This window comes from Diadema antillarum, unplaced genomic scaffold, assembly GCF_040938485.1.
Source record: "Diadema antillarum isolate AM-2024a unplaced genomic scaffold, OU_Dant_1.0 seq00000597_RagTag, whole genome shotgun sequence".
Classification (NCBI taxonomy): Eukaryota; Metazoa; Echinodermata; class Echinoidea; order Diadematoida; family Diadematidae; genus Diadema; species Diadema antillarum.
The window spans coordinates 1450415-1465570 of NW_027271528.1; the positions used below are offsets into that span (position 1 = coordinate 1450415).

The following is a 15156-nucleotide window of genomic DNA, read 5'->3' on the forward strand; positions in this document are numbered from 1 at the left end:
TAATTTGTCTGTAAAACAAAAAGCAAAAAATAAAGTCATCGATGAAGTTACTATAAAGTAGTTATGTTAAATTTTTGTGGAATATTTGAAGTGTATTTTTAATTACATTGGCATAAAAATATTTTAAAATAATAATAATATATATATATATATATATATATATATATATATACATATTTATATATATATATATATATATATATATATATATATGTATATATATATATATATATATATATATATATATATACAAGGAGGCCACACTCGCATACTTTCTACTTTAATAATAGATCACATATCAATGTAACGATTATATTTTTGCACTTCTCAGTTCATACGAAGGGATGACAAAATTCAATTTTCAGTGAGATTTACCAAGAAACAGGTTGCCACCTATGGTGGCAGATAGTCCATGCTCACTGAAGTTCAATATATCACACAGTGCACATAATTATATACAGTTGAACCTCTCGTATCCGGACAAGTCGGGACCGGGGCTCATCCGGATAAGGGATTTGGCCGGATACGGGAGACTCAATGCTTTATACATGTACATATACATACACATGTACTGATGTAGCCCATTGTAGTACCACATGTAGTAATGTGTATGCTGCAACCTTTTCATTGTTACACTCAGTAACAGACCTCAAAATAGAGGTTCGTGTTTGCAAGAATGAAATCATTTTCTTTTATAAATTCTTGGGATGATTTACCTAAATAATCATTAAGAAATGTTTCAAGTATATGTAATTCATGCGTGTTTGTGTAGGAGTTCTCAAGGAGTTGGGAATCCCCCTTTCCTCCCATAATTATTAAAAAAAAAAAAAATCACGGCGAGATTGCATCCGTATAATAGAGAGATCCGGATAAAGGGAGGCCGGATAAGAGAGGTTCAACTGTACATCCAAAACTTCTCTTGTGAATCCATGTAGCACCCTTGCTTACAACCTCAATGAAAACAGCAATGCATGTGACAAATTGCACATCTCCAGGTGTGAACATGTCGGTATATTCAACCCCAAAGAATGCACTACTTATAGTATAGTATCCAGGAATGACAGCAACCGAATATTACATTTATATATATCAAAATAAACTTTCATTGGAGATTTTTGTTTTGTTCAACAATGTGACTACGAGGGTAGCTCTTTTGAAGAGTTTGCACAGGTGAACATTCATTTGTCATTTGCATAGTCGAGTGGCATGCAAGAATAATGGGGCTTGGCAGCATTTTCTTTGTATTCATGAACGTCAGCAGAACACACAATGTCATTCACATACTAACTCGCTTGTTGGTGAACCAAAGGCCGTAGGATTTGTCACTTTCTGCCCGCTGTCTACTTCCCAGACAAATGCATGGCAGTGCAGGATTGAGAGGCGTTTATTTCTTGATCTTGTCCAGGCATGCTGACACCACTGCCGTCCATCCCGTCTGGTGGCTGCAAATATCAAAAGAGGGATCAAGAATAAAATGGGCACATACACAGCGAGAGCAAGGCATCATCGTGCAGTGGATAGTCAGGCGCAATCTCTTCTAGAAAAGAATGTAAGTATAGGCATATTTAGGATCTATGCATCCTTTCGATAATCAAAGGGCTGAAATCATTTTGTAAAAATTCTCAACACACCTTCACTTTACAAGATCTTTCAACAGTAATTTTAGTCACAAAGTGACTAATGCCAGGACCCACTCACACTAGTCTCACAGGAATAACCCTAAGCTACCCTAGATACCAACAATGCATGTGATCACAACTATGGTGCACTCTGAAACCACAGTTCTTTACCTCCGCCAAGGGAGGAGGAGGTTAAGTGATCATCGGTGTTGGTTTGTCTGTTTGCAAAATAAGTCAAAAAAATTGCGCACAGATTAAATTAAAACTTGCAGGAAAAGTTGGTAATGACACAAGTAACAGATGATTCAATTTTGGTAGTGATTCGGGAATTTTTATGGATTTTTGAAGGATTTTTGTTCTTTTTGCAGATAGGGTCAATGAACTTGGGAGTTCAAGCTGCACGTATTAGAGGTTTGTATGCATGCTCTAAAGTGCATGCTCTAAAGTGCATGCTCTGCTTGGGCGAGGCACCGCGTGGCTGGAAGTTGATGACGTAAACAAAAGGCTTCTATATTGCAAAATTGGGCGATTTTCAGCATGCATGTATACTGTAAATATGGGTGGAAATGAGCTGCTTGGCAGAGATCTGTGCTCTACAAGTGCATTACTAGGATTAGCAAGTGGAGAAGTGCGTGAATTCTAACCACACAAAAGCAAAATTGTGGTGTGAATTAATTGAACTGAATCTGCTCCTGTTTCTGTCCTCTCTAAATAGTTTTGATCCATATAAGACAATGTAAAAGAACTGACGCGTCTACACTGATACCAGGGAGGAATAATGGAACAATATATCACACAATGATTAGATTAGTTTTCACAAAAGATACCTGTACATGTCATATTGGACAAAAGTGGTAGAACCCAGCTTAAATGCTAAGTTCAAAGTATGCAAATCCCAACCAATGATGAGGTTTCATAGAAACAGCATGGTAGCTATCTCCCATCCCCTACCTGGCTCCCACGCCCTTCCCAGAGTCGCCGTGGAAGTATTCGTAGAACAGCACCAGCTCCTTCCAGTTCGGATCGTCCTTGTAGAGGGGGCATTCTCCATGGCACGGCCTCTTGCCTGTCTCGTCGGGCAAGAAGAGTTTGACGATGCGGCCGGAGATCTCCTTGGCGACGTCCTTGAGGCGCATCATGTTGCCCGAGCCAGTGGGGCACTCCACCTTGAACGCCTCGCCGTAGAAGAAGTCGTAGCGCTCCAACGCCTCGATGATCAGGTAGTTGACTACCAAATGGACAGAAATTTTGAATAGAAAGTTGATAACTTATCGTACATTGTCGGTACCTTCTAAACCATAATTACAATACTTGGTAAGAATTTTGTGCCTTGTTAAACCTGGCATCAAGAAACACAACAACATATGCAGTGCAACGGGTATGAACATTTTCTCAAGAACCAAAGTCAGCAATTTTCCTACCTTGGAGTCGACATACATTGCATTTCTGCCACTGAAGGCAATGCTTTGGTGCATTGCTCACATTATGAATACATTTGACCAGGATGACTGTGAAATACATGATTTTTGTATGCAATGTCTTTTGTGCAAAAGAGCATAATTCACAAGAAGGTAGCTTATATCTACCCTATAGATTATAGAAATGTTGATTGCGTAAATGTGCATGACATGTCACGTACTGTAAAACATGATATATTCGCGGCACGAAATTTTCGCGAATTGGAGCCTTTTTCGTGGCATAAGATTTTCGCGGATTCCCACTGGCGTTCAGTGCATATAGTGTAGACAAGAAATTTCGCGTGCATTTGAATTTCGCGAATCTTGGCGCTTGCAAAATTCGCGAAATTAAAATGCACGCGAACATTCCTCATTTTACAGTATGCCAACAGATGACCAAAGATGTAGGCATGCTGACACATGTATTTGCAAAGCACACTTACAGCGTTGTTGTTTATGCTTTTAGTTCATAGTCTGATTTTAAACCATGGATTCTCTTTAATTCTCTGTATGCTTTGAGTGCCCATTGGCACAGATAACCCCTGTCATCATAAATACTGTCAAAAGTCCCTCGCATAGAAAAGGTTAGACTTCCTTAAATGAGATTAGGTCAGAGTGTCCTCACCACAGAGCCAAATGGGTCCCCTCCAATTACTGTTTCCACCAAAGAGGAAGGTGTTAGACTCTCCGGGCACGTAGTCCACCCTGTACTCCTCCTCCCCAACTTTGAAGAGGAATGGCTGGCTGGCGTGGATCTTGGACAGCGAGCGGATGCCGTAGGGCGCAAGGAACTCCTCCTCGTCCAGCATGTACTTGAGGACCCGCTTCAGGTTCTTGCGGGGCGGGATGCCCAGTAGATGGCGCCCTTTCCCTGTGTCCTCCCTGGTCATGTACGCAAGCTGCACAGAAGTGCGAGAGAAGGAGTGGAAAAGAATCATACCTACTTCACTTCTTTGGCACATCTTGTCACTTTTGTACTACAATGGCAAAAAAAAAAAATGACTTACTCAAGATCACTCTTGAAATTGGCTGTTTTGTTGTTTCCTCGAATGCACTACTAAATATCACACAGAACTCTAAACTACAATGACTTGCTCCTGCAATTATCAAGACTTTTAAGTGAAGATACATGTAGTTAGCAGATATTGGTGCAGATGTAGGCATTTTTCAAACATACTTCTACATGATCCTCAGTCCAATACATCTATCAAACAATGAGGTTGTCTAGAGTTTATTGAGTCCTTGAGAAAAGACAGTTACAAACTGCTCTCCTTTATCAACCCCATTGAAGTCTAGTTCCAAGTATACTCAGGCAGGTGTCTATGGGAAATGTGTATTATAGCAAAATCAGATCATCCTCAAATAGGTTATCATTAATGCATATATGGCCTCAATAGAGAATACCATTCTGACTTACATCAGTGCTGCTAAAATGCACACACTAAACTCAGGAAAGGTTTCAACAAGCAATTTGAGAAATAGCAATGTAAAATTGCATCTCATTAGGCAAAACAAGTAATTTCTGAATTGAGATGGATCTCATAATTTCTCTTGTGAAGATGTAAAAGATATAAAAATTTGATTTGATTTGATTTATTGGTTTCTGTGTCATCATTGTACATGTACACACATTGTTGGTAGCATATACATAAGTTACAAAGTAATTTTATATCTCTATCGAATTTGAAATAGGTGTACAAAAGTCTACAAGCAATACAATGAATATTACACAAGGGCTATAGCTTAAACGGAGCTTGAATTGCTTGCAGCTCTAATTCATGTTAAATATAGGGGGTAAAATAGAAGGGAGAAGTGACTTGTGTAGAGATAGGTAGAAGAAAAGGGGAGAGTGAAAGGAGAGGTTTGACTACTTTCAGAAAAAAAATTAGCTATTTAGTGAGGAGCCTCCTCTAAAATCAGGGACTAGCTTGGCTTACATGGGAGGAGAGGTCAGGTCTGTGCTTCATGAACCAGTCTAGTCTCTTGTAGAAGCCGGGCAGCTTGCCGATGATCTCCTCGTCCAGGGTGAGGGAGGCGAAGAGAGGGATCAGCCCGACCATGGAGCGGATGCGGAGAGGGATGGTGCAGGTCGGCGTCTTCAAGACGTCGTAGTAGAAGCCATCATTCTCGTCCCAAAGACCTGCGTCCAAAAAAACAAGAGAGTTCTCATATCATGTCTTTTTCGAAGACACATTTATCCTGCTGCTAAAATTTTTTGTCTGTAATAGTAAATTGATAGTATTCTAGCCTGAGAAAAACAAGAATAAAAGAAAGAGTCCTAGTAAAGTTCAGGCTAAGACTGGCAAAATACAACATGCTTCTTTCCAATGATGACATAGGGTAGTTAATCTTTGCAGACATTATTAAAATGACTCCATAGTTAACCAAAAATCTCCTAAGACATCCTGGATGAGGTGACAAGACTTCGTATCTCAATTGGAATGTATTCAAAAACCTATTATCTCTATTTTGAATATCAAAATAATTATCAATGTAATAAAAAACAATGTACCTACATTATTTGACATAAACACTGATTTTATTTTTCAAAAATGTTGCAAAAGTGAACAGGTTTTTGGTTGTTCTGAAAATTCACGATTTTTGAGATACAAGGTCATGTCATCCCAGGGCCCTGTTACATAAAAAACTAGAAATGTTGCTACGGCGACTGGCATTCCTCCGCCATAATGCATGGTTCTCCTAATAGGTCTATAGTACAATGTCTTGACAATGTGTGATGACAGTTTCACACAATTGGCAACATATTAAAATGACAGGTTTGCCACAAATGTGCTGAATGTTCACTTTCCTAGAACTAGGTTCAATTGGATGAATGATTAAAACGTCAGAGTGCAGGTATTTGGGGGAACTGATGATTTTTACTTGACTTTTGACCCTTTTATAAGTTTATGCATTGAGTAATTTTCAAGGTATTGAGAAAAAGTATAATTTCAGTATCAAATGGTAAAATAGTATCATCTAAACCTGGCCTTTGACCTTTGACCTCACAGTTCCAAAGAGAATCATTGTTAGGTAGAACATGCATAAACATGTTTGTTTCATGATAATACCTTGAGTTACTTTTGAGATATGGAGGAAAAAGTGCAATTTAGCACTTTCACTTGACCTTTGACCTTTTGACCTTTGACCTTTTGGCAAGAAGCTTCCCACAGAATATACATTGGGTAATATATGTATACATCAAGTTAAAAAAAAATCCTTCAGGCATTGCATAAATATAAGGAAAGTAGTGATATTTTAAGGAGTTGACCTTGACCTTTGACCCCTGACCTTTGACCCATGACCCCCAACTTCCCTAGATAATCACTGCCCATCAGCACATGCATATATACTAAGTTCCATGAAGATACCTTGAACCATTTGCGAGATATGGAGAAAAACATGAAATTTCAACCTTTTTTTCACAAAATAACCTGTGACCTTTGACCTTTGATCCCGTGACCCTAAAATCCAAACAAAGTATCATCTCCCCAGGATATACCCTCATACCAAGTTTGATGCAACACCACCTCATGGTTCTCGAGATATCGACAAAAACAAAACGGGACGGACGTACGGACGGACGACCCGGACGACCCATAATGCCTCCGGCCACTTCGTTGGCGGAGGCACAAAAAGGTATCAAACATAAGTCAGGTATCAGCCAATCAGAATTGAGTATTCAGAGATTTATGTTTGATTTTTCTGACTTATGCTTGATCTCAACTTTCATGCAACAAGGCCCAGGGATGATAAACTGAAGTTCTGAGTATACCTCCTCCTCCCGCCATATTGTTCATGGCGTCAATGATGCCGACAAAGTGCTCAAAGAACTTGCTGGCCATGTCCTCGTAGGTCGGGTCAGTCCTGGCCAGTTCGATGGCAATGTCCAGCATGACCACGCAGAAAAAGGCCATCCACGCTGTCCCATCAGCCTGCAGAGGACAGAGGGGGAATGAGGTGGGAGGGGGTAAAATATCACATATGAATATCAATATGCAATTGGGTTATTTGGGAGGGGGGGGGAGGGGAAGAAAAAAAAATAAAGTTGACGAGATTGAAGTGTTATGATGCAACATTTGAAGATAACATCTTTGCTGCGCCACTCAGAGAAAAGTTTCATTACTCATCATTCTAGGTGCTTATTCAATAATAATAATAATAATAATGATAATGATGATGATGATAACGATGATGATAATGATAATGATAATAATAATAATAACAATAATAATAACAATAATAATAATAATAATAATAATAAATGATAATGATGATGATGATAATAATAATAATAATAATAACAATAATAATAATAATAACAATAATAATAATAATAATAATAATAATAACAATAATAACAAGGAAAAGTAGAAATTACGCGGTGCGTAATATATGTCCCCGCCGGAAGTAGCATTTAGTAGCAAAATGTACAATATAGGTAAAAAGATCAAGGTCAAAGGTCAAAGAAGTCAAAGGTCAAAATTCTATGTAGAAATTTTGAAGCCCTCACCTAGTGCCATCACATAAAGCAAACGGAATCAAAATCGGGTTAGAAATGGCGAAGGAGTAGCATTTTGCAGCCAATGTACAATATAGGTAAAAAAATCAAGGTCAGAGGTCAAAGAAGTCAAAGGTCCAAATTCTGTGTAGAAGTTTTGAAGCCCTCACCTAGTGCCATCACATAAAGCAAACGGAATCAAAATCGGGTTAGAAATGGCGAAGGAGTAGCATTTGGTAGCAAAATGTACAATACAGGTCAAAAATCAAGGTCAGAGGTCAAAGAAGTCAAAGGTCAAAATTCTGTGTAGAAGTTTTGAAGCCCTCACCTAGTGCCATCACTTAAAGCAAACGGAATTGAAATCGGGTTACAAATGGCGAAGGAGTAGCATTTTGTAGCAAAATGTACAATATAGGTCAAAAATCAAGGTCAAAGGTCAAAGAAGTCAAAGGTCAAAATTCTGTGTAGAAGTTTTGAAGCCTTCACCTAGTGCCATCACATAAAGCAAACAGAATCGAAATCGGGTTAGAAATGGCGAAGGAGTAGCATTTTGTAGGCAATGTACAATATAGGTCAAAAATCAAGGTCAAAGGTCAAAGAAGTCAAAGGTCAAAATTCTGTGTAGAAGTTTTGAAGCCCTCACCTAGTGCCATCATATAAAGCAAACGGAATCAAAATCGGGTTAGAAATGGCGAAGGAGTAGCATTTTGAAGCAAAATGTACAATATAGGTCAAAGGTCAAGGTCAAAGGTCACAACTGAAATTCTGTATAAAAGTTTCAAAGCTCCCATGTAGTGCTATCATATAAAGCAAACAGAATCAAAATCGGGTTAGAAATGGCGAAGGAGTAGCATTTTGAACATTTTTGATCACACACGGACGCACAGACGGACGGACAGACGGACAGACGGACACACACACTTACGGAGCCCGTTTCATAGTCCCCTGCTCGAACTCGTTCGGCGGGGACAATAATGATAATAATAATGATAATGATGATAATAATGATGATAATAATAATAATAATAATAAAAAATAACACTTATATTGTATAGCACTTAATACTGATGTTTCTAAGCACATTACTATGGAAAAAAATATTAATTTGTTTGACATCATTTCAGCCAAATGTCAAACCTCCTCACATCATTTACATAATCAACACAAACTTTACACTAAAGGAAATAAAACAATAAAAGTAGAATGCTGAGTTCTAATCTCACTTGCAACACAATCTGCAAATCTGCAACAGGATAACACAAACCTGTTCCAAATGACCTCCAGTCGGCAGGGGTCGTGACCTGTCAAACACTCCGATGTTATCCAGACCCAGGAAGCCTCCGGAGAAGATGTTCTTTCCATCAGGATCCTTGCGGTTGACCCACCTGGGGGGAGGGGGGAACAGGCAACAAAATCTCATCAACTTGTTAGTAGTAGGAAGGGAAAAACTGAAGAAGGTGAAGCAGACGTTGGGAAGGTAAAGGATGTTCTAACCAAATGGTTTACAGTGGCAGATCTATGTTTGGGGGGGGGGGGGGCATTAGGGGGTTTAACCCCCCTCCCCTTCGAATCCTTTTTCCCCCTCCCCCCTTTTTTTTTTGGGGGGGGGTGGGAGTTTAACCCCCTTCAGCAAAAGGCAAGAGCTACCCCTGATTTCAAGCGCTACTTTGCGGAAGTAATAACCTTATAACCTCCCTTTATAGCATTTCAATCCCTTTAAATGGGCCCTGATGGGGTCTAGGGCAATTACCCCTTGGGCAATTACCACGGACCCTTCCCCTGACCCTAACCCTAACCCTAATCCTACTCCTCAATCTAATCCTAACCCTAGCCCAAACTCTAATCTTAAACCTAATCCTAACACTTATCTTTACTCTAACCTTATCATTAACCAGTATTAACAGGATGATAATTGTCCTCCAGGGGTAATTGCCCTGATATGCCCCTGCTGTATGTTCCCTCCCTCCCACTCCACTCATCATCCATTCAATTCTACAGTGACCATGATTGCGTACCATGTGAAGTTGATGAGGAGCTTCTGGAAGCAGCGTGCCAGGAAGAGTCTGTCCCTTTGACCTCTGACCCCTGTCATCTTGAACACCCTGAAGACAGCCCAGGCATGGACGGGTGGGTTCACGTCACCAAACTGGAACTCGTAAGCAGGTATCTTGGGTGTCGAAAGGAAAACAGAGACATAGAGACAGATAGGTAGATAGGCAGACCAAAATGTGAATATTGTATATATTGAATATATATATGTATGTATTGAATATATATACAGTATGTCCCCCAAAAAAAATTACAATTGGATTTTTACATTGATAACTCCCAATATGATTAAACTGTCTAAATGCTACTTCAGGGTCTTAAGATATGACATCTCAGCTCTATTTTGCAGAAAACCCCATTCAATTTGGTGAAGTGGTCACAGAGAAATGTGGATTGTTGTTAAGCATTTTATGGGTCTTATTCTTCCAAGTTTAGCAGTTGGATGCTCTTGGAACTGCATATTAATGTGTGAACACAATGGACAGAACTTGGAGGGAAGGGATTCCTGACATGATCTACAAAACTCCTCAGTTCTCTGTGACCACTGAAGCAAATCAAATGGAGTTTTCTGTAAGATGTGGTCAATGAGTTATAGTTTCATACCCTGAAATTATATTTGAATTGATTCTCTATTTGTAAAGTTATCATTGCAATGGGGTCCGTTGTAATTTTTTTTTGACATATGGTATACTGTATACCAATAGCCAGACTGTGTACTGGCTGTAAGTGAGCGTGAGCACGACAACCCATCTTCTAACAGTCAAGACTGTGGCATTGCATGGGATGAACAACTGATACAGCATACAGCATCAGACACAGCATGTTGAGGGCTAATCCCCATTATACAACACCTCAGAATGATGTCGAATTCTGATTGGCCAAGAACATGTCACATGACATTCAATAGAAAATACCTATCAAACTCATTGAGAGTGACAGCCATACAATAGGCCCCTGGCATGGGCCTATTGCACGGCTCGAAGGTACTATAGCACGGCTTCGCGGGGGGCTACTAATGCATGGCCGCTCACAGAGTTCTGTGGCTCACACCCGTAGCAAAGCGCCAGCAAACTACATTGTACAGTGTACGTGCTGGCTGGCTGCGCTGCGCTGCCGGTAAGTCTCACAGACCAGGCGCGGCGGAGTACTGCAACGTTAACGTGTACGCGCAGTTACTTTACCTAGCTTGTTGCATGTATCGCGGCCTTTACACCTACTGCTGTGTTTTTACTTTTGACTCTGATCTGCTACGTGGACCACAGTGATCCCAAAATCAAGACTTCATTTCAAGTTGAGAAACCGTAATTTGATTATTTTTCTGTGTTTTTATACAAAATCATTTTCGGAAATAGACAAAGTCTAGACCTACTACTAGATCTACCGACATCTCAGATCGGCCTAACAGTCAGGCCTAACTCGATCTAACGTTAGCGTAATAGACCCTGCGGAGTTTGTGATTCCTGTGACTGTGTGGTCGAATCATGACGAGTGTTTGAAAGCAGTACACAGGGTGGTTTACAATTCTCTGCCTAATTGTTACATTTATTTTTGGGCCTTCCTGAGTTGGCGGTCGCTAATTTTGTATTGTGATTGTGGACAAGGTGTTGTATAAAACGAATAATTTATGATTTTGTTCGTGCATTGGGGCACGTAATACCGCACTCGGCGCGAGATTCGCCACTGGTCTATTCAACGCGGCGCTACGCGCCTTGTTGAATAGACCAGCGGCTCATCTCGCGCCTCGTGCGATATTCGTGCCCTATGCACTCACAACTCGTAAATTATTCGTATAATAACCCGAGTCTAGCCCGTGATGATCTCCAAAGTTGCTGCACCAAGGCTGTGGTATAACTCCCTCAATCAAATAATCTGTATCCATTAATTCCTTTCAAAAGCTCTGAAACATAATTAATTTCAATCCACTCCCTAGTTTAGTACCTGAAGGTTTTATTTTTGCCTTCATGAAACAATTGTGTGATGTCCCACTGATATATGGAAGCTTGCTCTAAATTGTTTTAATTCATTATTCTGAACTGTGTTTATAAATTTTATATTTATATGAATTTGTAAGCACTCTGATCCTTACGGGAAGAGCATAGTCAGAATGAATTGGGTTGGACTGGACTGGATTGGTTTGGATTGGACTGGTTTGGAATGAATTTGATTTGTGATTGGATTGGATTGGACTGGATTGGATTGGAATGGATTGGATTGGATTGGATTGGATTGGATTGGATTGGACTGGATTGGATTGGACTGGATTGGATTGGCTTGGACTGGATTGGATATAATTGGATTGGATAGAATTGGATTGGATTGGATTAGATTAGACTGGATTGGATTGGATTGGATTGGACTGGAATGGATTTAATTGGACTGCATTGGACTGAATTGCTACTGGATAGCATTGGATTGGATTTAGTTGGAATGGAATGGATTTAATTGGACTGAATTGCGACTGGACTGCATTGGATTTGATTTGATTTGATTGGAATGGAATGGATTTAATTGGACTGGATTGGACTGAATTGCGACTGGACTGCAATGGATTGGATTTAATTGGATTGGATTGGATTGGAATGGATTGGATTGGATTGGATTGGATTGGACTGGATTGGATTGGACTGGACTGGATTGGATATAATTGGATTGGATTGGATTAGATTAGACTGGACTGGATTGGATTGGATTGGACTGGAATGGATCTAATTGGACTGGATTGGACTGAATTGCGACTCGACTGCATTGGATTGGATATTAATGGGATTGGATTGGATTGGATTGGATATTATGATATAATTCCTTCAGCAGCTCACCTGCCCGTTGGGTGCCATGTACCACTCCCTGAGGAAGAGGAGCAGCTGCTCCTTGGCAAAGTACGGATCAATCTTGGCGAATGGGATCATGTGGAAGGCCAGGTCCCATGATGCATACTGCAAAAAGGGGAAATGGAAAACATAGAGTTTAAAGTCAAGGTTCACACTACAATAATCATTATACACACACACACACACACACACACAAAGGTTGATTAGGTTATACTATTCAGTCATGCTTTATGCTCATTGTTCTTTTATTAAGAGTTTTGCTAAATTTCTCATATCTGGATCATAATCTGTGATTACATGATTAATAGAAATATGAAACTTTAACATATGTGGAAAAATATGTGAAGTTAATGCACTCAATGAGGATAATTATATGAAAGAATAATAAGGCAAAAGAAAGGCCATCATGATTACAAAAAATTAAATACACACAAAACAAAATTTCAGACAAAATACAAAATTAGTATTCTTCTTCACATACAGTAAGAGCACACCATAAAAGTCAAGAATATTCACACGACAGGATAGTCACAATTTAACACTCATAGGGCACTAGTCATGTTATCATGATTTACACTAGCATTAAAGTACTGGTAGTCAATTCACTATCCACTCCTCAAATGTCACTACATGATAGGCATCCCTCATCACTCCTCCAGATATTTTCATTGAGGTGGTGGCGGGTGGTTTGGGGGGGGGGGGGGGGGGTTAAGGGTAGGCGTGGCACTGGGGGATGGGGGACTCTTTTGCCTCACCCAAGGGTACTCCCACTTGTCCGGCATAGAGATGATGTCCCTGTTGAACAGGTGTTTCCACTCCACATTGCGCCCCTGGCGCCGGCTCTCAGGGGGGTTGGGCATGGCCTGATCCCCGCCCAGCCAGCTCTCCACGATGTAGTGGTAGAACTGCTTACTCCACAGAAGTCCCGCGTAGCATTGGCGAGCCATGTTCCTCTCGTCGGGGGTGGAGTTGGCTGGGATGATCTGTCCAACAGAAAACAACCAGGAAGAAGTGACTATGTATACTGTCAAATCAGAAACATTTGAGGCATGGAAATTTTGCAAACTACAGTCGGCGGAAGTTTTCGCAACATGAAATTGTTTGCGAATTGCCACTGGTATTCATTGCATTGTGGTAGACAAAGAAGCCTTTCGTGTGCATTTTACTTTCATGAATCTTGGCTCCTTGCGAAATTTGTGAAAGTTTCAAGCATGTGAAAATGTGTGGTTTTACAGTATGTAGTGAATGCACAATTATGCTGTCATAATTCTGTGAGAGATGTTTTGCAAAAGCACTTACTCTTTTAATTCATAGCAATATGTTTCTTTCCCTTGACAGTTCAAGCTAATGGTCCAATATACCAGTACAACATAGGTGGACAGTACCAAGGGGACGGCACGGTTACATAACAGTGTTGTTTATTTGAAAAGTTACCAAATTTGAATGATTACATTTCATGGGCTTTTTTTATGTCTGTTCTAAAATCTTTTTCAGTGATCTGCATTAAGTAGTGTGTGTGCATGTGTGTGTGAGGGTTTTTTTTTTCCTTAAAAAAAAAAAAAAAAAAAAAACACAGCTGAGCCTGAAGAGCAACTTCTCCTTCTAACAGAAAAAGCAAGTTGTGATGAATGGTAGCCTTTTTTTTTTATCTAGGCATACTGACATTTTTGTATCAAAAGATGAGACATACAAAAACATAATGCTTCACAAAAACAAGCAAAAAATGCACATAAATGCTTGCGAGAAATGGAGAAAGAGAAAGAATCATTATACCTGATCGTAGAATTCGTCCGTCTCTTTGATCCTCGCCTCAAAGACGGCGTCGAAGGCGTCCGCCCCAAAGTACGTGCCAGGATCCTCCTTGTCGGAGAAGAATCGGCACCTAAGGACAACCTCCTCCCCAGCGGGGACCTCCAGAACGTAGAGTGCTGCACACTTGGTCCCCCTGCAGCGAGTGTCCACAGCATCTTTCTTTCCTGAAAGCAAATAAAAATCAGAAAATAAACTTCATCCTGCTCATTTGGTCTCTCCTTTCCATTACTTATAAGCTATAAATTTCTCTAGCATATTTCATGAAGCAATTTTTTTTTGTCCACCACCCACCACCATATAGTTTATATTGTGTATCTTGGTTTTGTATGAATACAGGACTCTTTTTTTAATGCAGTTCCTTGGGCTCTGAAAAGACTGCCCTGATTTTAAATAATTGATGTAGTTCCTGATCTTGAATTCAATAGCTTCTGCATAATTTATCTTACACAAACCATCTTATCTTATTATGGTGAAACAAGAAATGTTCGCATGCATTTTAATTGCGTGAATTTCGCATACGCCAAGATTTGCAAAATTAAAAATGCAAGTGAAAGTTCTTGTCTACACTACTAGCATTGAATACCAGTGGCAATTCAGGAAAAATATCATACCGTGATACAGGCCGTCAGCTCCAATTTGCAAAAAATTTCATACAGTGATATTTCTTGCTTCACAGTATCCTTGTGAATCAAAGTGATTCCTGATCATGAATTTAACCATTAGTACAGCTATTTTACACATCCCCATTCATAACATTATGCTCATGCAAAATTTGGAACATGTAGTTACATTTTCAGAAACTTTGAAGGCATACCAAACTAAAGAAGCACTCTGAGAGTGCAGACCTCTGCCAAGCAGCTATAATTTCCACCAGTGATCTTGTTCTTCCA

The 15156-nt window shown here is 39.8% G+C and overlaps 1 protein-coding gene across 1 annotated transcript in view; it reads right to left on the bottom strand.

Annotated features, from left to right (window-relative positions):
• Positions 1–332: 332 nt before the first annotated feature.
• Positions 333–15156, bottom strand: part of LOC139735765 (uncharacterized) — a 38051-nt gene continuing 23227 nt past the window's right edge. The window contains exons 9-18 of the mRNA XM_071646517.1: positions 14228–14430; positions 13210–13437; positions 12443–12559; positions 9593–9744; positions 8842–8962; positions 6852–7011; positions 5014–5216; positions 3702–3975; positions 2571–2847; positions 333–1442 (exon numbers count right to left, since the gene is read on the bottom strand). Of these exons, the coding sequence (XP_071502618.1) occupies positions 1385–1442; positions 2571–2847; positions 3702–3975; positions 5014–5216; positions 6852–7011; positions 8842–8962; positions 9593–9744; positions 12443–12559; positions 13210–13437; positions 14228–14430 (1793 nt within the window). The 3' untranslated portion in view covers positions 333–1384. The remainder of the gene's footprint in view (positions 1443–2570; positions 2848–3701; positions 3976–5013; positions 5217–6851; positions 7012–8841; positions 8963–9592; positions 9745–12442; positions 12560–13209; positions 13438–14227; positions 14431–15156) is intronic.